Genomic DNA, 24,171 nt, shown 5'->3' on the forward strand with positions numbered 1-24,171 from the left:
AACTGATATAAGCCGACCTCGGGGAAGAGCAGTTTGGATTCCGTAAAAATGATGGAACGCGCGAAGCAATACTGACCCTACGACGTGTCTTAGAAGATAGATTAAGTAAAGGCAAACCTACATTTCTACCATTTGTAGACTTAGAGAAAGCTTTTGACGATGTTGACTGGAATACTCTCTTGAAAATTCTGAAGGTGGCAGGGGTAAAATACAGGGAGCGAGGGAGGGCAGTAATAAGAGTCGAGGTGCATGAAAGGGATGCAGTGGTCGAGAAGGGAGTGAGACAGGGGTACAGCCTGTCCCCATTGTTACTGAAGCTGTACACTGAGAAAACAGTAAAGGAAAGAAAAGAAAAATTTGAGGTAGGAATTAAAATCCATGGAGAAGAAATAAAAAAAAAAAAGACTGAAGTTTGCGGACGACATTGTAATTCTATCAGAGACAGCAAAGGACCTGGAAGAGGAGGTGAACGGAATGGATAGTGTCTTGAAACGAGGGTATAAGATGAATACCAATAAAAGCAAAACGAAGATAATGGAATGTAGTCTAAGTACATCACGTGATGCTGAGAGATTTAGATGAAGAAGTGAGGCACTTAAAAGTAGTACATGAGTCTTGCTGTTTGGGGAGCAAAATAATTGATGATGATCGAATTAGAGAGGATACAAAATGCAGACCGGCGATGGCAAGGAAAGCGTTTATGAAGAAGAGAAATTTGTTAACATCGAGTATAGATTTAAGCGTCACGAAGTTTTTTTCTGAAAGTATTTGTATGGAGCGTAGCCACGTATCTAAGTGAAACATGGACGATAAATAGTGTAGACAAGAAGAGAGAAGAAGCTTCCGAAATGTTGTGCTACAGAAGAATGCAGTAGATTAGGTGGATAGATCATATAACTAATCTGGAGGTGCTGAATAGGATAATAGTGGAGAAGAGGAATTTGGGGCACAATTTGACAAGAAGACGGGATCGTTTGGTAGGACACATTCTGAGGCATCAAGGGATCACCAATTTAGTACTGGAGGGAAGCCTGGAGTGTAAAAATTGTGGAGAGAGACCGAGAGATGAATAGAATAAGTCTCAGGATAGATAGCATGGAGATCTGCGTCAAAGAAGTCTCTGGACTGAAGACCACAACTACAACAACAAAGGTAATACATCCATACCTAATACAGCTGACGTCACTGAATTCTCAACCAGCGAATAATACACATAGGTCCAATATCTTCCCATCTGAACTTAAATAACACGCTTAACGAGTTCTTTAACAACGATAAGGACTTCATTACTTGTCAATGATTTTTCTTCTCAATATTTCCAAACAACCGCTTTGTTACACACTGTTAGTGCTTACACTTATTGCAGGCATGTAGTTTGCTTTCCTTCTGTCCATCAGCACTAGTAGCCTCGTCGGGCCTTACGATATCGCCGTCTTCAGGCTGCAGTACGCCCTGACGCTGGACTCTTACGTGCAGGTTATTGGCTTACCCAGCGCTGAATCCATCCCTGAAGGTATGTGATCGACTACAATTTCATATATATTTACGCCATAACACGTAAAGCTAAGAAGGGACCATCAGACCTGTCAAACGCGGATTTCGGTGAGTCCTAAATATGTTGTAGAGTGACCTTTCTTGAATACTTGGCTTGCGGATTTTCATGCTGCGACTCCTATTTTCTGAGAAGATCGATGCTGCAATTTTTTGTGTACCGCCTATACCTGTAACTTTGGTGCTGCTGCGACGTAGTGAGCGTAGCGCGGCGGCTAAGGTTCACGGCTACAGTGCTGGTAGGATGGGTTCAAATCCTGCCCGTGCATTTTTCCATACATTCTTGATTCGTGGGAAAGACAGACTAATTAAAGTCCTTACGTCCACATCTTTGTATATGAAAGAGAAACATTCAGTAACACTGTAAAAATTCTCACCCAAATCTAGTCCACCTCATTTTCACAGGTGAACTGTCTGCGCTAACAGAATAGAAATATAGAAAATGTGGTGTCACCGCCAGACACCACACTTGCTAGGTGGTAGCCTTTAAATCGACCGCGGTCCGTTAGTATACGTCGGACCCGCGTGTCGCCACTATCAGTGATTGCAGACCGAGCGCCGCCACACGGGAAGTCTAGTCTAGAGAGACTCCCTAGCACTCTCCCCAGTTGTACAGCCGACTTTGCTAGCGATGGTTCACTGACAAAATACGTTCTCATTTGCCCAGACGATAGTTTAGCATAGCCTTCAGCTACGTCATTTGCTACGACCTAGCAAGGCGCCATTATCAGTTACTATTGATATTGAGAATCCTGTACCGTCAAGACCGACGTTCATCATTAATGGATTAAAGTTAAGTATTCCACCAGCTATGACAGCTTTCTAAATTCTAATTTCCTTGTCCTGTTCCAGACCTCACGCGAACCTGCGTGAGCTAAAACGCGTGCCTTTCGGCCTCCTTTAGTAAAACGGTGTTGGCTCTCTTGCCAACCACAACAGAAAACAAGTCCAAAAACATTTTATTGGACTCACCAAAAGGAAACAATAATACAATCTCCAAAAGAATAACAGATTCGATCACAACTGCGGATCGTCACCAATATACAATAACAAATAATAACAGATAAACCCAACTCGTCACGGGAAGAAATCACAATCCAACAATTCTACAATGGTAAGAAGTTTGTCGACCATACCACGTCCATCTGCAAGATGTGAGCCAGCTAGAAGAGGTGTCTGGCTGTGAGTGCCGGGGTGGCAGTTCTGTATGCTTACAAGCAGTACAGCGAACTGCACGTTCCCTGTGGTGCAGGCATCCCGTGTTGGTTGGACGTGAAGTGGGATGCTTGTGGAGTAAGCTCTACGATGTCTGAATGGGCGGCCACAGCAACAGGCAAGCTAAAATTATCACGAAAGAATTGAAAATGCTCCCGACTTGATAAAGAGTAATAGAGAAATCGTTTCATGGGTTGGTTGCACAAAAATACATTATTTAATTCTGAATCAGTGTGGTGCACCTCCTTTCACAGGACTGATCAAATACGCATGGTTCACATCGAAGTTGATCGAAGTGAGAGAACCATTTTTTTGGGTATAAATGAAATTGGTTTTCGGTATCGCTGTTGGAAATCTGTGTTTCTCCAAAGCAGTAGTGTTCGTAAAATGTGCATGTGTGCTCCACAAAGTTGCATTTCAGTTGCTTCTGCATCAAGTACCATTCGGAATTCCGTTCTACCACAGAAAGTGATGGCGAGGATGACGATTTTGTAATCTACACCTACATGGATACTCTGCAAATCACATTTAAGTGCCTGTGAGAGGGTTCATCGAACCACTTCACAATTCTCTATTATTCCAATCTCGTATAGCACGCGGAGAGAAGGAACAAATATATCTTTCCGTACGAGCTCTGATCTTTATGTTATCGTGGTGATCGTTCCGCCCTATGTAGGTCGGTGTCAACAAAATATTTTCGCATTCCGAGGAGAAAGTTGGTGATTGGAATTTCGTGAGAAGATTCCGTCGCAACGAAAAACGCCTTTCTTTTAATGATATCCAGCCCAAATCCTATGTCATTTCTGTGGCACTCTCTCCCATATTTCGCCACAATACAAAACGTGCTGCCTTTCTTTGAACTTTTTCGATGCACTCCGTCAGTCATACCTGGTAAGGATCCCACACAGCGCAGCACTTTTCTAAAAGAGGACGGACAAGCGTAGTGTAGGCAGTCTCCTTAGTAGGTCTGTTAACATTTTCTAAGTGTCCTGGCAATAAAACGCAGCCTTCCCCATAACATTTTCTATGTGTTCTTTCCAATTTAAGTTGATCGTAATTGTAATACCTAGATATTTAGTTGAATTTGCGGCTCTTAGATTAGACTGTTTTATCGTGTAACCGAAGTTGAACGAGTTCCTTTTAGCACTCATGTGGATGACCTCACACGTTTCGTTATTTAGGGTTACCTGCCACTTTTCGCACCACTCACACATTTTTTTCTAAATCGTTTTGCAGTTTGTTTTGATCTTCTGATGACTTTATTAGTCGATAAATGACAGCGTCATCTGCAAACAACCGAAGACGGCTGCTCAGATTGTCTCACAAATTGTTTACATAGATAAGGAACAACAAAGGGCCTATAACACTATCTTGGGGAACGCCTGAAATCACTTCTGTTTTACTTGGTGACTTTCCGTGAATTACTACGAACTGTGACCTCTCTGACAGGAAATTGCAAATCCAGTCACATAACTGAGACGATATTCCATAAGCACGCAATTTTACTACCAGCCGCTTGTACGGTACAGAGTCAAAAGCCTTACGGAAATCCAGGAATACGGTATCGATCTGAAATCCCTTGTCAATAGTATTCAGCACTTCATGTGAATAAAGAGCTAGTTGTGTTTAGCAGAAACGATGTTTTCTAAACCCATTTTGACTGTGTGTCAATTATGTCTATTATGTAACAAACGGAATACACATTTGAAGAAAGATGACTGCAATGATCGGCCTATTAATGAAATTAATACCACAAAAAAGACTATTTTTAATTTGTTTGCATGGCATATACTACTTAGTGATCTTCTGTACAATGAAACTGAAAAAATATAAACATACCGACAGAATTCTAACCCCTACCACCGGCGCTGAAGGCGTGAACGCCGGCCGCTGTGCTACGCTCGCTTGGTCGAAACATGAGTAGCGTTAAATTTATGGCTGGTACCATAAAACTAGTTTATCGGAAACTAGAGGTTGTCACATGAAAAGCCGTTATCCACGTATTCAGGACACTTCCCTTAACAACATACTCAACAGGTATCAAAATCCGTGTTTAACAGGTCTGATTGCTCCTTTGTAAGTTGATACTTACATGTGATTAAAACTTCCCTGGTCAGGACGGTGTGACCAGATTGTCAGCTTATTATCTGCCGGACTAAGTTTCGTAATGGGCAGTAGTATTATAGTAAAAAGAAAGTATTCTAACAAAACCCTTACATTGTCTAGAAAAATCGAGTTGAATGGAGGTAATTATTATAGTTACTTCACAACAATTTCTTGTCGTTGGGCACCTCAGAGACAATACTGAAACTGAAAACAGGACGTCTTCAGCTTTTTCCTTTACCTTTTGCCCTTTACCGCTGGGGACATAATGTGTGAACCGCAACTGTCTGTGTGTAGTATTATTTATGTGGAAGCGTGTGAGAGATCCCTAAATGTTTGCAAATCGTGTACATGATGCGGGACTGTAATACCAGTCAAATATTCACCCAGTCGGATGTGAGAAACCGTTTAAAAAATTACATTATGGCTGGTCAGGGTACCATCTTCATCATTAGACCGCCGGACTGATTCAATGCGAAGTCGGCTCCTCTGCCTGTCCCGGAAGTAACGCTTTAACAGGCACAGCTACCCAGGCCGGTTGTAACCAGAAACGGATACCAAATCGCAAGAAAGAAAATTAAAGTAATGTATGAGATAGTTACTACAGGAATTGTGGCAACAAGTACCAAGATCCAATGTGAGCATAAGGTCTCTGACACAGGCTCCAGTAATAAAGATGGATGGTAAACATTAGATGAGTGTTGCTTGTTGGCTGTACAGCCTGCCAGCCAGTTGAGAAGTACCGTTGGTAGTATGGAACAACAATAATACACATTACATTAAAGCTTCGAACCAAACATAAACAGTGACGGTTGTGTGAACTTCCCGAAAGGATTAAACGTGGAGGAAATGTAAAACAACGCACGAGCAGAAACTGTCAAAGATAACAAAGGAGCCGGCCGCGGTGGTCTCGCGGTTCTAGGCGTGCAGTCCGGAACCGTGCGACTGCTACGGTCGCAGGTTCGAATCCTGCCTCGGGCATGGATGTGTGTGATGTCCTTATGTTAGTTAGGTTTAAGTACCTCTAAGTTCTAGGGGACTGACGACCACAGCAGTTGAGTCCCATACTGCTCAGAGCCATTTGAACCATTTTGATAACAAAGGGACAGAGATGACTATTACCACAGTCTCGTTCAGTGAAGTGCCGGCTTTCGCCTGGAAAGCTGGCGTGACGACTGGATGACAGGGTATCGACTGAGGATGGTACTGCGTGCCGAAAATGATAGCCAACTGAACTGCGACTCCGAACCAAAACATACACTTCGTATCTCCATAATTGAAATGGTCGATTTGGGACGCCAGCTAGTATAATATGTTAAAAAATAACGAAATTCCTCCAGCTGTATTAAGGTCTTGGTTTTATTGGCAACTAGTTTCGATGTTGTTACAATATCATCTTCACGCCCATACTTGTTGACAGCAACTGTATGTGTCTAACACTAGTAATCAGTGGTGATATAAATGGTTCAATTGGCTCTGAGCACTGTGGGACTTAACACCTGAGGTCATCAGTCCCCTATAACTTTGAACTACTTAAACCTAACTAACCTAAGGACATCACACACATCCATGCCCGAGGCAGGATTCGAACCTGCGACCGTAGCGGTCGCGCGGTTCCAGACTGAAGCGCCTAGAACCGCTCAGCCACACCTGCCGTCAGTGGTGAGATAACCATGTTCCATGCGTAAGGCAGGTGGTAGCTCTAACCTGCCTTCCGCGTTCCGCATGGAACACGCCTGTCACACTACTGACTACTTGTGTTAGACACATACAGTTGCTGTCAACAAGTATGGTCCTGAAGATGATGTTGCAACAGCACTGATACTAGTCGCCAATAAAACCAACACCTTAATGCAGCTGGAGGAATTTCGTCATTTTTTAACATAAATCTAAAACATACAGTTTTTCAGAATATCATATCAAGTGTCAGTATTTCGGGACTCTGTATCACGTTGGGGAATCAAAGCATACTCAATTCTCATAGTTAGATATTTTTTTAGTTCAGCAACTTTAGTCATTTGTATATTGTTGTTTATCTAGTTCACGATATAAAGTTAATTACATCAATCAAGAATTCCTGTTACGTGCTAGTGTTGTTATTTTCACAAATACTTAAAACTATGACTGCTTGTGTTGTCAGTATCACTGTTCCCCAATAGGTACCGAGGTAGTAATGATTTTTGCTAGTACTTAACTACAAACATTTTAATTTTGAGTAATAAAACATTTGTAAATTTAACAATTAACTCAATTGTTTCCCATAACCCCTCGGGGCAGAATCTGTGAGTTCCTCCTTGTTATTTTCAAATAATATTTGCATTGTAATTTCGTATCTGCATAAAGTTGCCACACGCGTACATGGCTCGATGTACGTATAATTTGATCAATAAATATTAATTAACTCTCATAATTTTATAAAATATTTATGGGTTTCCCTCTTATGCTTGCCTTCATGTTAATATATCCATGTACTGTTGCCACACACATATTGTTTCGCGTCCTGTGCATGGTAACAAACCATAAATTTAGATTGCCTCTGTATTCTCTTGTCCACATTTCAGGAGGGTCCGACGCAACCCTTTGGGGTTGGGGATACACGGAGACTGGTCGACCCACTGAGATATTACAGACTGTCACCGTCACTATCTATGACTATGGAACTTGCCTGGAATACCTTCAGTACATGAATGTGACATCGTTTGTGCTCACAGAAGCCATTTTGTGTACAGGACCTTTCGATGAAGGCATTTCCATGTGTGCGGTAAGTATATAGACCAAACAGCCTCCCTACGCTTGCTTAGGTCTAAGTGCTGCTGAGGCTATATTTCCAGAATACATATTACGCTCTGCGCTTTTTCTTTTTTTTTTTTTTAAATTTGTGAGCCGATCACTTCTCATCACTTTGCATGGTGGCTTAATTATTTAATATGCAAATACTTTTTAATTTTTTGATTTAGTAGCTGTATGTTCGATTACGTAGTCTCGTAAACGGTTGGCCCTGACTAGTTTTAGTACGCAATCTGACTGCATAGAACAACAACAAAGAATGAAATGAAAATTTCCGTTAATACAATCAATTAATTAAGTCCCCAGCAACTATAAAACCTACGAACCCAACAAAGCACAAGTATAACTGTTTTGTGTGTGGAAGTGTGATTCAACGTACGCATCTGGCACGGTTCTTCTTCAATAAGACAAGAAATTTTAAATATCATTTATACTGAAGTAATTAAAAAATAGAAATACTATAATTGCGCAAGAAAACCAGAATTACACTCTAATACAAGAACACAAGCCAGATGCTTTGTTGACTGAATCTGTAATGACGCATTACTCAAGACATTGAAATAATGAGAAAAAATCCGAGTTTTGTTACCTTCATATATAGTGACGAAAAGTACTCTAATCATTACAACATTTCCATTAGAACAACATCTGCTATCTAGCCCATCTAATAACTGCATAAAACATGGAACAAGCACTCACTACTAAGACATCTCGACAAGAACTTTTCACTACCACATCTCAGCAAGCACTGCCTACTACGAGCCCTCGACAAGCACTGCACTCCGCTACTTCTCAATAATCACTGCCAGTGGAGGCGGCCGAACAAAACTCTCTGGCGCGATCCCTAGCGCTGTGGCTCAGTGTAGCCACCTTTCATATGCCCTTTCTCCATGGGCTAGAATTTGATGGTAATTTTGCCAGCATTGGTGGTGAAAATACCACCAAATTCGTCCAAAAAAAAATACAGACAAAAAATGAAAGATAAAATTAATACATAAATATCACATAACTAGATAAAACTTTGGCTTTGCACTCACCTTTCAATAACGTAATATATAAAATACAGTAAGCAATACAAATTCTTTCATACATGTGACTTTACATAATAGTTTACACAATACACAAAAAATCAGTTTATACAAATGTTCACATAAAATGCTTTTAATTATCAAAAAAAAAAAAAAAGTAGTTGATAGTTCCAGCAGCAGCACCCAGCAATGGTCAACAGGTGCAAACACCAACAAGTGACATCATTTTAGTAAAAGCAGTTCCATCAGTAGCACCCAGCAATGTTGAACAGGCGCAGAGACCAGCAAGTGACATTATGTCAGTAGAAGCAGTCCATCATTGGCACCTAGTAATGTTGAACAGTTGCAGACACCAACAAGTGACATCTTTCAGTAGAAACAGTCAATCAGTGGCACCCAGCAATGTTGAACAGATACACACAGCAACAAGTCACATTATTTCAGTGAAACAGTCCACCAGTGGCACCCAGTAATGTTGAGCAGGTGCAGACACCAACAAGTGACATCTTCTCAGTTGAAGCAGTTCCATTAGTGACACCCAGTAATGTTGAACAGGTGCAGACACCAGCAAGTGACATTATTTCAGTATAAGCAGTTCCATTAGTGGCACCCAGTAATGTTGAACAGGTGCAGACACCAACAAGTGACATTATGTCAGTAGAAGCAGTTCATCAGTGGCACCCAGTAATGTTAAGTAGGTGCAGACACCAACCAGTGACATCATTTCAATAGAAGCAGTTCCATCAGTTGCACCCAGCAATGTTGAACAGGTGCAGAGACCAACAAGTGACATTATGTCAGTAGAAGCAGTCCATCATTGGCACCTAGTAATGTTGAACAGGTGCAGACACCAACAAGTGACAACATTTCTACATCTACATCTACATTGATACTCCGCAAGCCACCCAACGGTGTGTGGCGGAGGGCACTTTACGTGCCACTGTCATTACCTCCCTTTCCTGTTCCAGTCGCGTATGGTTCGCGGGAAGAACGACTGTCTGAAAGTTTCCGTGCGCGCTCTAATCTCTCTAATTTACATTCGTGATCTCCTCGGGAGGTATAAGTAGGGGGAAGCAATATATTCGATACCTCATCCAGAAACGCACCCTCTCGAAACCTGGCGAGCAAGCTACACCGCGATGCAGAGCGCCTCTCTTGCAGAGTCTGCCACTTGAGTTTATTAAACATCTTCGTAACGCTATCACGGTTCCCAAATAACCCTGTGACGAAACGCGCCGCTCTTCTTTGGATCTTCTCTATCTCCTCCGTCAGACCGATCTGGTACGGATCCCACACTGATGAGCAATACTCAAGTATAGGTCGAACGAGTGTTTTGTAAGCCACCTCCTTTGTTAATGGACTACATTTTCTAAGCACTCTCCCAATGAATCTCAACCTGGTACCCGCCTTACCAACAATTAATTTTATATGATCATTCCACTTCAGATCGTTCCGCACGCATACTCCCAGATATTTTACAGAAGTAACTGCTACCAGTGTTTGTTCCGCTATCATATAATCATACAATAAAGGATCCTTCTTTCTATGTATTCGCAATACATTACATTTGTCTATGTTAAGGGTCAGTTGCCACTCCCTGCACCAAGTGCCTATCCGCTGCAGATATTCCTGCATTTCGCTACAATTTTCTAATGCTGCAACTTCTCTGTATACTACAGCATCATCCGCGAAAAGCCGTATGGAACTTCCGACACTATCTACTAAGTCATTTATATATATTGTGAAAAGCAATGGTCCCATAACACTCCCCTGTGGCACGCCAGAGGTTACTTTAACGTCTGTAGACGTCTCTCCATTGATGACAACATGCTGTGTTCTGTTTGCTTAAAACTCTTCAATCCAGCCACACAGCTGGTCTGATATTCCGTAGGCTCTTACTTTGTTTATCAGGCGACAGTGCGGAACTGTATCGAACGCCTTCCGGAAGTCAAGAAAAATAGCATCTACCTGGGAGCCTGTATCTAATATTTTCTGGGTCTCATGAACAAATAAGGCGAGTTGGGTCTCACACGATCGCTGTTTCCGGAATCCATGTTGATTCCTACAAAGTAGATTCTGGGTTTCCAGAAATGACATGATACGCGAGCAAAAAACATGTTCTAAAATTCTACAAGAGATCGACGTAAGAGATATAGGTCTATTGTTTTGCGCATCTGGTCGACGACCCTTCTTGAAGACTGGGACTATCTGTGCTCTTTTCCAATCATTTGGAACCCTCCGTTCCTCTAGAGACTTGCGGTACACGGCTGTTAGAAGGGGGGCAAGTTCTTTCGCGTACTCTGTGTAGAATCGAATTGGTATCCCGTCAGGTCCAGTGGACTTTCCTCTATTGAGTGATTCCAGTTGCTTTTCTATTCCTTGGACACTTATTTCGATGTCAGCCATTTTTTCGTTTGTGCGAGGATTTAGAGAAGGAACTGCAGTGCGGTCTTCCTCTGCGAAACAGCTTTGGAAAAAGGTGTTTAGTATTTCAGCTTTACGCGTGTCATCCTCTGTTTCAATGCCATCATCATCCCGTAGTGTCTGGATATGCTGTTTCGAGTCACTTACTGATTTAACATAAGACCAGAACTTCCTAGGATTTTCTGTCAAGTCGGTACATAGAATTTCACTTTCGAATTCACTGAACGCTTCACGCATAGCCCTCCTTACGCTAACTTTGACATCGTTTAGCTTCTGTTTGTCTGAGAGGTTTTGGCTGCGTTTAAACTTGGAGTGGAGCTCTCTTTGCTTTCGCAGTAGTTTCCTAACTTTGTTGTTGTACCACGGTGGGTTTTTCCCGTCCCTCACAGTTTTACTCGGCACGTACCTGTCTAAAACGCATTTTACGATTGCCTTGAACTTTTTCCATAAACACTCAACATTGTCAGTGTCGGAACAGAAATTTTCGTTTTGATCTGTTAGGTAGTCTGAAATCTGCCTTCTATTACTCTTGCTAAACAGATAAACCTTCCTCCCTTTTTTTATATTCCTATTAACTTCCATATTCAGGGATGCTGCAACGGCCTTATGATCACTGATTTCCTGTTCTGTACATACAGAGTAGAAAAGTTCGGGTCTGTTTGTTATCAGTAGGTCCAAGATGTTATCTCCACGAGTCGGTTCTCTGTTTAATTGCTCGAGGTAATTTTCGGATAGTGCACTCAGTATAATGTCACTCGATGCTCTGTCCCTACCACCCGTCCTAAACATCTGAGTGTCCCAGTCTATATCTGGTAAATTGAAATCTCCACCTAAGACTATAACATGCTGAGAAAATTTATGTGAAATGTATTCCAAATTTTCTCTCAGTTGTTCTGCCACTAATGCTGCTGAGTCGGGAGGTCAGTAAAAGGAGCCAATTATTAACCTAGTTCGATTGTTTAGTGTAACCTCCACCCATAATAATTCACAGGAACTATCCACTTCTACTTCACTACAGGATAAACTACTACTAACAGCGACGAACACTCCACCACCGGTTGCATGCAATCTATCCTTTCTAAACACCGTCTGTACGTTTGTAAAAATTTCGGCAGAATTTATCTCTGGCTTAAGCCAGCTTTCTGTACCTATAAGAGAAGCAGTTCCATCAGTGGTACCCAGCAATGTTGAACAGGTGCAGACACCAACACGTGACATCATTTCAGTAGAAGCAGCCCATCAGTGGCACCCAGCAATGTTGAACAGGTGCAGACACCAACCAGTGACATCATTTCAGGAGAAGCAGTCCATCAGTGGCACCTAGAAATGTTGAACAGGTGCAGACACCAACAACTGACAATATTTCAGTAGAAGCAGTTCCATTAGTGGCACCCAGTAATGTTGAACAGGTGCTGACAGCACAATGTGACATCATTTCAGTAGAAACAGTCCATCAGTGGCACCCAGCAATGTTGAGCAGGTGCAGACAGCAACAAGTGACATCATTTCAGTACAAGCAGTCCATCAGTGGCACCCAGCAATGTTGAACAGGTGCAGGTAACAGTCCATGATATTCACTATCACTAATCAGACAGTTCTTCAGAGTTCATCAGCAGAAATTAAACATTTCTAAGTGGCACCCATTATGTTGAACAAGTGCACGTAACAGTCCAAAATATTCACTATCACTAATCAGACAGTTCATCAGAGTTCATCAGCAGAAATTAAACATTTCTAAGTGGCACACATTATGTTGAACAAGTGCAGGTAACAGTCCATAATATTCACTATCACTAATCAGACAGTTCATCAGAGTTCATCAGCAGGATTTAAACATTTCTAAGTGTCACACATCAATGTTGAACAGGTGCAGCTGTGAACAACAGTTCGAATGCACACACAATTGCTTTTACAAAATTATTCTCAATGCTCTTACACTAAACATACAAATTCTAATAAACACACAAATGATATCAGATAATTGTCATATTAACTATTACAAATGCACAAATATCAGTAAACCTGTAATATTAATGGGTGTCAGTGCAAGCCACAACAAACAAGTAAAATAATATTTAGAAGATAGGTCGGTACCAATCTGGGTTTGGGAAAGGAAAACACACAAAACACACTCACTCATCTTTCGTCCACATTAGTGCTACTGTGTAATTGAATAGTGTTAACTGTGTAAATGCAATTCTGTCAAAATTTGATGTATATCATGTGTATCAAGTAGTAGTGGCACAGTGTATAACAGTCAATAATGGTTAGTCAACGTCATAGTCATTATGTCAAGACCGATGTTTGCCAAGCCAGATCAAAATGTACGGTTGCTGAACAACTGTCAGTGAGCCAAGATATGCAATTACTTCCTCTCTCCAAAAAAAAAAAATATGTACTGCTTATTGATTTAACAAAGTGTGTGTAGATAATCTTCCTTCCACTTTAGTGTTCTAGTCTGCCATCTTCATCCTCCTTGTTCCATATAAACCAACAAAAAAAATATGCTCCTCACTTACTTTACCTCTTATCCACCAAAACTCCAATAATCATCAGCATCACATAATCTCAATACTTCAATAATACCTCTTACGTCGATACATATAAACCTTATCATCAATATCATTTACCTTACCTCTTGTCCACTAAAACTCCAATAATCATCAACTTCACACAATCTCCATACCTCAATAATACCTCTTCAATACGTCGATACATATAAACCTTATTACCAATATCGTTTCACTTCCATAACAACTCTTTCCTCTAGTCAGTCTCCTCGAACAAGTACAGATAAAATCCTAGTGCAACTTCAATTCATCATCCCATACATACCGAAGACACAGTGTCCACACACAACCTCTGTGTAATCCATCTGACCCAAATCTTCATTATGAATTATAAAATACATTTTGGTTACCTTGTCCATCATTAAATAAAAAAAATGCATACATGACCTCTAACAGCCTTAGTTCGAATAACTCTCAGTAATTAAGTACGATTACAGAGTGTGAATGATCATAATATTTCACAGTGTGTACACCACTTCAAGAATCATGGCAGAAGCAAACATGTGGAGTATTTTTTGTGTCAAGTGTCACTTGCTATTTCAATTGCTCACGAAGAATGCAGTGTAATAACTGTCAATGGTCTAACCCTAGTGTTGGTATGTCATGTCGTTAGCTTCCTTCCTATTAGCATAAATTTATACAGCTTCCATAAAACCTCCAGCTCATATGACTTCTATGAAGTTTCTTGTACTAATGACGTTTATGTCGAATTATAGCAGTTCATTTTCCTATCTTAAAAATATAAGGCACTGAGCGTAAGCAAAACATGCAATAGCGAGTAAATATACCAGTAGAGAACAGAACGTCAACAAGTGGATGCAGCACAATCCCTACAACGAGGCTCTGCCAAGCAAACAATCTATAATTAATACCATAGTGTGACCTAAACTCTATGTTCGTACACTGTACATCAGCATTTCTATATATAGCAAATTAAAGAGTAGTTATGACAACACACAGAAATGTATAAATATGCAATCCATACGCATAGCAGCAAACATATATCTTACACAATAAACAGGTCATTAGCATCACATCAGCATAAGCAAATAAATGTTCATATGTAATCTTAATAAGTAAACATGAAGGCGCAAGCAGATAAATCACAAAGTATAACTTACATACATAACCATATCAGCACAACTAATCAGGTGATAATTGTAATTTAAATAAATAAGCACAGCTGGCACATAATAAAAAACATATGACATCAGTGAAAAAGCAGTGCAGCCAAGCGATGCATAATATACACAAGTTACAACCCTGTTCATTAATAATCGTTGTCAAAATCAGTTAACGTACGCAAGCACGTCGCTTCACAAGTAATTTCATAGAAAATGAAATTTAGCACGACGTATGAATCACGTAATCGCGAGCAGCAAATTACGTCTAAAGTACGTACCTAAGTGGAAATATGTTACCTGAAAAATGAACTCAATTAATAGTTACCTTTTTGGTTTATTAGTTTATTCTTCGAAATTACATTCTTCCTGAAAATTTCTCGATAGCAAGTCCTCTTAACGTCGGACACACATAGAATTTACCTGAAGTTCTCAAATATTTTATACAACCATATCCTGAAAAATACTGAACGTTAATAACATAATTCATCAAGTCACTCTAGCTTTATACTGAATTTAATCGGAGAAATTAGACTGTGTATTTGTTTGCGGCTGTCAGTGCATTCGCACCGAGCGCTCGATCAGCTGTAGGCGCGTGACGTGGGAAGTGATTGTTTGCGGTCAACGACTGCCTTGTGCGGCGCGCAGACTTGACTGTTGCTTTGAGTATGTGCCGCCGCCAAAACACAGCGCGGTATCCTTGTATTCTCTGCATGTTTACATGTAGCTGTTAGTTTCTCTAAAGTATGTCATTCCACAAAAATTTTAACGTTCGATATATGAGTATTCCCTTAGAGCGCCGAGATTTAAGAGTTTCTACTTCAACAGTGTTATCATGAATAATTTTGCGAACTCTATATGGACCGTTATAAAGCAGAAAAAATTTGCGACACAAGCCCTTTCCTTTGTGAGACAAACGATGAGACTTAATTAACACCTTTTGAACAACTGATAAGATTTTTAAACGACCAGGACGTTTAGCTGATTTCTCTCTTCTAGCAGCCGCAGATGCAATATTTTGTAGAGCCAGGTTGACAACTTCAGAATGCCGCAGTTTCCGTGTAGGCGGAAAAGGAACGATTTCAGAAATGCGATTTGTCGGTGCTTTGTTTTTTAATATCAGTATTGGCGGTAAAGAAGTTGAGTCATTAGGAAGTTCATTCAGAATGTTTTGAAAAATAAGAAGATACTGATCCCACGTTCTGTGATTCTGATGACTATAGAGTCGACACAATTTATTGATTTCCTTCATCCATCTCACTGAAGCGTTAGATTGAGGGTGAAAAAGTGAAATGAAGATTGGTTTAATTTTACGACGCCGTAGAGTACGAAGCCAAATTTTAGAACGAAACTGTGATCCATTATCTGATATAACCTTATCAACATGACCAACTTCTTTAAGAAAAGGTTTGATGAAAGCGTTAGATACTGAACGAGCTGTTGCTTTGCGTAAAGGTGTAAAACACACATATTTTGATGTTAATTCCACTGCTACTACAATGTACGCAAAACCATTAGTAGAACGAACCACTGGACCAAACAAATCGACTGCAGCCATGTCCTTTAATTTCGCTGGAATGATAGGAAACAACGGTGCTCTGTGAGAAATTGTTGGCGGCTTAGCCTTTTGACATAATTTGCATTTGGCAAGAACAGATCGAATACGATTTTCCATATTACTGAAGTAGCAATTTTCTCGTAATTTATGAAAGCATTTTCTGGGACCAAAGTGTGCATAACTGAAATGTGTGTACCAAATCAATTTATTGACCCACTCATCAGGAATACAAACTAACCAAAAAGAGTTGTCAACCGATTTTCGTTTAAAAAGAATGTCATTGCGAACTAAATAATGCTGTCTAATCGCTACGCTTTCCTTTCTCCTCCACTTCTCCTTAATGTCCTTCCAGATGGGATCCTTATTTTGCTCCTTAGCAATGTCCTGGAGCGAAGACGAAATAAAGTTCTCAAACGCAACACCTTGAATATACATCAAACAATTATGGTTTTCTTTGCAGTCCTCTTCAGCACTTTGTTTCAAACCCACAGGTGCACGTGATAAAGCATCAGCAACAATATTTGAAGAACCCTGTATGTAAACAATACTAAAATCAAATTCCTGTAGATGCAACGCCCATCGTGACAATCTGCCATGAGTTAATTTTGTCGACATAAGAAATTCCAGAGCTCGATGATCGGTGTAAACCTTAGTATGTCTGCCGTACAAAAATATGCCAAATTTTGTGAAACCCCAAACAACAGCTAAAGCTTCAAGTTCCGTAATCGAATAATTCTTTTCTGATTTAGAGAGAACACGACTTCCAAATGCAATAGTTTTCTGTACTACAACGCCGTTTTCTTCTATCTCTTGAAATAAATGTGCACCTAGGCCTTTGTATGATGAGTCCGTCGCCAAACAAAAATCTTTAGATAAACCCGGATGTGAAAGAAGTGGAGCAGCAACTAAAGCATCACGAAGTTGTTCAAATTCTGACTGAGCTTCCTCATCCCAACACCAATTAGACTTCTTTCCAGATAGTTCACATAAACGAGGTGTGGCCAAATCGTCCAATCTAACAAAGCATCTAAGAAAATTACAGACACCAAGGAAACTACGGACATCACGTTTTGTAGTAGGAACAGCATAATTACGAATAGCGTCAAGTTTTTCTGGATCAGGAAGAATACCTTCTGTAGAAATAATGTGACCGAGAAATTTCACCTGAGACAAAATTCAGATTTTTCCAAGTTCACTGTAATGCCAACTCTTGCAAAAATACGTAATAATGAATCCTAAATTTTGTTGTGGTCACTCCAAGAACGTTTAGCAATAAGAATATCGTCAACATATGAAGTAATATTGTCACGAAGATAAACAGGTAAAATTTCATTTAAGCTACGAATGAATGCTGCTGAAGATACAGTAAGTCCAAACGGTAATTTCCGAAACTGGTAACAGTTACCAAAGGCTAAAAAGGCAGTATATTTTCTACAATCAGGGTGGAGTTCTATTTGCCAAAAACTTGCGCGCATATCAATCGTGGATAAAACTTTAATTCCATGGAAATGTTGAAGAAGTTCATCTAAATTTTGTGGACGATCAGTTTCAGGAATGATGATATTATTTATCTGTCTGGAATCCAGAACCAAACGAATTGACCCATCCTTGTTAAGAACAACGTGTAATGGGCTGGTATAAGGACTGACTGCTGGCTCAATAATGCCTTGATCTATCATGTATTGAAGTTCACTCTTAACCTTGTCTCTGTAAGCCAAAGGAATAGCGTACGGTTTCCCGCGAAATGGTGTGTGTTCTTTTACTTTAAATAAATATTGTAAGGCTTCCTGTGTGATGACTAAACACTGTAGCATGTGAAGTCAAAATGTGGTGCAGCTCTTCTCTTGCAACGTCATCTGGCACTTCAGCTTTCTTAACCTTTTCATTAATTAATTCTTCGCTACTAATTATATCATCCATCGCGTCTCTGTATCTATTGTCATTGTCATGAATAAACACACTGTCGTCATAATGCTCAACGAAAACATCAGAACTAAGAAACCTTAAAACATTTTGTATCTGATTCAGATCTTGTTAAACACTCGAAAAATTTCAAACATTTCGGCATTCCGGCAACAGTCAAATTCACACTTCCTTCTTTAAAGTTTAAAATTGCCTTATGTGTGTTAAGAAACTCCATACCTAATACAATTTGTGTACTGAGTAATGGAACAATAATAAAATTAGCAGAAAATTCGTATCCTTGACAAATGAAATTTAAGTTGATCTGTTGTTTAACTTCCACACTTTTTCCAGAAATAGCGCCTCGAATTGTAGTTTTAGAAACAGGTAACACAGGACAGGCAATAGTTCTTTCACATATACGAAAAACTGATTCACTAATGACGTTCAATGGGCTCCCAGAATCTAAAACTGCAGTGAATTTATTCTTACCCACACATACTTCAATAACAGGGTGTAAAAATGCGTCTACATTATTTTCCTTTTCGTCTAGCAAAATGTCTCTCATGTCGTCCAGGCGTACGTAGTGTAAAGTCGTAGTGTCATTACTTTCTGAACCGTCTATATTGCTGCCAGAAACCGAAGCTACAAGTCATTGTCGATTGCTTGCGTCACGTCTTTGATTATTCGCGTCATTTCACGGATCAATTTCTACTATTTGCACTTGTCTCTCTGAAGTTCTGTCACGTGGAGGATGCCAATTAGGTCCTTCCTGTCTTTTAGATGCAAATTCTTGGTTGTGTCTGTTATTAAAATTTCTGTTTTCCTGTCTGTCTGCATAACTACTTCTTGTGTAATTTCCACTGTCACTTCGGAAATTACTGTTAGATCTACTGCCCTGGTTATTTCTGTAGTAAGAATTTCTATTATTGTATGAATAATTTCTGTCTTGATGATACCGATTACTGTTTCCGTATGAGTGATCATTCCGGTAGGAATTACCGTTATTGTCTGTGTAATTTCTGTTAGAACGTCTGTTATTGTCATAAGGCTGGTATCTATTGTCCTGTCTGTTAGGTCTGTCATTCTCAAAGTTACCCATATAACGCCCGTTCCGATCACTATCCCTTTTCTCTGAAAATCTATTGTAATTACTGTTACTGAAAAAATTACAAGAAGTCCCGTCGTCGTTGTCATACTCAAGTTCTTGTAGCAAAGTCTTAAAAGTGTCAATGTCGTCTTTACATCTTCCGGCTAAAGCAATTTGTCTTATGGATTGTGGCAGCTTAGTTAAACAAATGCGAATTAATTCAGTCGGGCTATAAGGGTTGGACAGGAACTGATTCTTTCGAATCATGTCTTCAAAGTACTCTGCCGGCGTGCGGAACTCAAACTGTTTAAAATTACGCTGCATAATCAGACTATGTTTGACTCTGTCTTGCGTATTTTCGGACCAATATGCCGATAGAAATGCATGATAAAAATCATTTAGATTATTACAATCTCTAATGAGTGCGCGCATCCGCGTCGCCGGTTCGTTTTCTAAATATTCACACATAAATTCCAGTTTGTGACTTAGTGGCCAATTTGGTGGGAGTGCGTACATAAATTGATCTAACCATGCACATGGATGTATGTCATTCTTAGAATTGCGGAAGATCTTAAATTTCCGAACAGTCAAAAAGTGTTTATAGTCAAAGTTTTCGCCTCGTGGCGACGAAGACCTACCGCGTCTGTCCCAGTCCCAATGTCGATTATTGTCAAGTTCGCGCGCCTGGCGCTCTCTTGTTGCATCCCGTAAATGAAACAAATTACTTTCTTCAAACCCCTCTGCTATCTATGAATCCAAATTTCTTTTGCTGTCTTTTCCTACAATTTCGCCTTCGATTTGTTTGACTTGCTTTCGTAATGCCTCAACTTCCCTTTTAACGCGTTCATTAAATTTTCCCTGATTTTCAACATGCTTATTTATGTTCTGGTACTCTTCGGTTTCTGCAAATGGCAATGGTGCTGTATCATCTGAATCTCTGTCCCCATTTAAACTAAGACTTGTCAATTTGTCTGAAATCTCCTCAACTCTTTCCGATAAATCACCTATTTGTTCTTTCTGTTTATTTACGTCTTCCGTAAGTGTCGCGACTCGGGTTTCAGTATTAACACATTTAGTAGTTAACTGTTCATACTGTTGTGTTAGGTTATTTAATCTGTCATTTGGTACGGATTCCTCGATTCTCTCAAATATTTCTTCCTTATCGTTTGCACGTTGTAAATTTAACTCTGAAAATTTCTGTACTATCACACGATCTCTTTCTTCCTGTTCTCTATCCTGTTCCCTTTGTCTAATCTCTACTGCAACTAATCTATTAATATGAGAATTCAAAATCGGTTGTACTTCTTCTCTAATTTCTTTCTTTAATTCATCTTTCATATTTTTGAAACACGTCCCTATTCGTGAATCTAACCGTGTTTCCATTGTTCCCATCTCAGTTCTCAATGTTCCTATTTGTGAGTCTAATAGTGATTCCATTGTTCCCATACCAGTTGTAATTGTTCCTATCTCTGTTTTAATTGTTCCTATTTGTGATCCCAGTGAGTCTAACCGTGTTTCCATTGTTCCTATATAAGTTTTAATTTCATATCGCAAAGTTCCCATCTGTGATCCCAAATGTAATATAGCACCCATCAACTGCTCCATGTTAATTGATTCGAAATTCTTTTCACCCCTAACATTTCCCGCGAAACCAACTTCTTTCGTCATAGCTGTAAAGCTATCTGTGTTCGATACTATTCCAGAATCTTCTATCGTTAATCTCGTATTCTGTGAATTTTCTGATTGAGAAGAATTTTGAAATGGTTCCGGACTATCTTCCCGACTTATTAAATTGTTGTCCACTTCATTATTCATGATACTGTTTTCTTCTGTTGGCGAGTTCGCCATGTTAACAATTTCGTCATTCTCACTATCCATCATTTTTGCCTTTTTCATCGATCGCGTAATCATTTACAAAACATACAAAACTCGTCACTATATGAAAATTACACACAATGACACTTTATCTCCAACAATACCATTCACACGAAATGTTTCCCTCAAACACGATTAACTAACAATTGAAATAATTGCACTAAATTGTCAAACCGGAAGACAAGGCAATAAAAATTAAATTTTGCAAAATACCATTAGAAGAATGCCAATTACCAAATCTACACATGAAATATAGACTACAATTACTAAACTACAAATTACTACAACAATACTACTGTCTACTATTTTTACAATCAGAAAAATTCCAAGGGACGATCCGAAGCAGCGGTCGCCACATGCATGGAGGCTTAATTATTTAATATGCAAATACTTTTTAATTTTTTGATTTAGTAGCTGTATGTCCGATTACGTAGTCTCGTAAACGGTTGGCCCTGACTAGTTTTAGTACGCAATCTGACTGCATAGAACAACAACAAAGAATGAAATGAAAATTTCCGTTAATACAATCAATTAATTAAGTCCCCAGCAACTATAAAACCTACGAACCCAACAAAGCACAAGTATAACTGTTCTGTGTGTGGAAGTGTGATTCAACGTACGCATCTGGCACGGTTCTTCTTCAATAAGACAAGAAATTTTAAATATCATTTATACTGAAGTAATTAAAAAATAGAAATACTATAATTGCGCAAGAAAACCAGAATTACACTCTAATACAAGAACACAAGCCAGATGCTTTGTTGACTGAACCTGTAATGACGCATTGTTCAAGACATTGAAATAATGAGAAAAAAACCGTGTTTTGTTACCTTCATATATTTTGACGAAAAGCACTCTAATCACTACAACATCTCCATTAGAACAACATCTGCTATCTAGCCCATCAAATAACTGCATAAAACATGGAACAAGCACTCACTACTACGACATCTCGACAAGAACTTTTCACTACCACATCTCAGCAAGCACTGCCTACTACGAGTCCTCGACAAGCACTGCACTCCGCTACTTCTCAATAATCACTGCCAGTGGAGGCGGCCGAACAAAACTCTCTGGCGCTGTGGCTCAGTGTAGCCACCTTTCAACTTCTCATGTGATATTGCAGGTATTTATGTAAAGTGATAAATACATATTATGCCCTGAAATTTACCTCCAGAAAGTTAATTTGATTGATGGAAGATTTGACCCTTTTACCAGCGATAGGTGGAAGTGTACGTTGAAGACTTGCGTGAAATTATTCATCACCCACGACAAAACTTACAAGTGTGGGAGTGGCAAAACATAGGTCCAACTCATGCAGAATCAAATGTCTTTGCCAAACTGTTACCTACTATGGCTAATGACCTGTAACATATAACTTGTTGGTGAATGCAATGATCCACAATCACGTAATATCAGCACTCGAAGTTATCTGAGTAGCAAAATCAGCTACTTATTTACCTTGATTGCTGAAACTTGTTAATCACATATAAGTTAAACAGAGAACGTATGTGGAACGTAGCCCTGAATACAAGTTGAAGCGTAAGCAAGATGCTTACCACACCATGAAAATATATGAAATGTTCAATATGCATTCAAATACGTATGGTTGAAATTGGTAAAAGCTGGGATAGGTAGAAGTTGATGAATACACAAGATTTAATGTAATAGAATAATCATATTGTTCGCCAGTAAGCCAACTATACAGTTTTTTTCCAGAGTGATTTTGGATAAACATGGAAAAAGAACACTTAACTCTTCTTTCGAAACCGTATCAAAGGTTAACAAAAGATACCCAGACATATCACTAAAGTTGATGTATGTATGTTTCGCATCTCCTCTTAAACCACTGGACCGGTTTCAGACAAATTTGGTAAACGTATCCCTTACTCTCGAGCAACAACTGTCGAGGGTCAAGAACCACCTTACTACCAAAGTTAGGAGCTATAACGTAATAAACAATGAGATGCGTGTAAAACTGCTACAACATGCATGACGCTTAAATTAATACTTCTGCGCTGCTAACTCTACTCACAATAAAGTTCACCGACAGAACCCATATACACTGCTAAATGCACCTACAAACTTGTATCATGGTACCGCAGATAGTGCAGCAGATATGGCGTCATAAACAGCTGTGTGAAAAACTGCAGCCTAATGCAAGACGATTAAATTTATTACTTCTTTCTTACTAACTCTACTCGTAATATATTTCGCATACACTGTTCGCATATGCCGCTGAATGTACCTACAAAGTTATATCGTTGTATGACACATAGATCAGGAAATATGTTGTCATAAATATAGAAATGGTTGAACAACTGTTGCATCACGCATGAAGTTTAAATAGATTTTTTTGTACTAGTAAGACACACTATAGTCAAATCAACTTAGAGAAAATCCTGTCACCTAGCGGCGCTTTTGACAGATTTCACGTACGAAGTGCAAACAGCTTTGGGCGAGAGCAGTAGACATCTATTGAGCTATGAAGAGTCACTGCCATAGAGACATTCACAAAACTGAGTTGTAGTTACGCGAAGGAGTTGCGACCAGCCTACATACAGAAACTGTCAGGGATTATCTCACACCGGGTGTACTGCAGGAGTATATACACTGATGCGCCACAGAAACTGGTACAGACATGCGTATTCAAATACAGAGATATGTAAACATGCAGAATATGGCTCTGCGGTCGGCAACGCATATATAAGACAAGTTTCTGGCTCTGTTGTTAGATCGGTTACTACTGATACAGTGGCAGGTTATCAAGATTTAAGTGAGTTTGAACGAGATGTTATAGTCGGCGCACGAACGATGGGATACAGCATCTCCGAGGTAGCGATGAAGTGGGGATTTTCCCGTACGACCATTTCACGAGTCTATCGTGAATATGAGGAATCCGGTAAAATATCGAAGCTCCGACTTGTCTGCGGCCGGAAAAAGATCC

General features: G+C 39.7%; 1 protein-coding gene across 1 annotated transcript in view; it reads left to right on the forward strand.

Moving 5' to 3' along the window:
• LOC126455798 (coagulation factor IX-like) overlaps positions 1-24,171 on the forward strand; it is a 126,764-nt gene that overhangs the window by 91,364 nt on the left and 11,229 nt on the right. The window contains exons 11-12 of the mRNA XM_050091558.1: positions 1,398-1,513; positions 7,431-7,630. Of these exons, the coding sequence (XP_049947515.1) occupies positions 1,398-1,513; positions 7,431-7,630 (316 nt within the window). The remainder of the gene's footprint in view (positions 1-1,397; positions 1,514-7,430; positions 7,631-24,171) is intronic.

This window comes from Schistocerca serialis, chromosome 2, assembly GCF_023864345.2.
Source record: "Schistocerca serialis cubense isolate TAMUIC-IGC-003099 chromosome 2, iqSchSeri2.2, whole genome shotgun sequence".
Lineage (NCBI taxonomy): Eukaryota > Metazoa > Arthropoda > Insecta > Orthoptera > Acrididae > Schistocerca > Schistocerca serialis.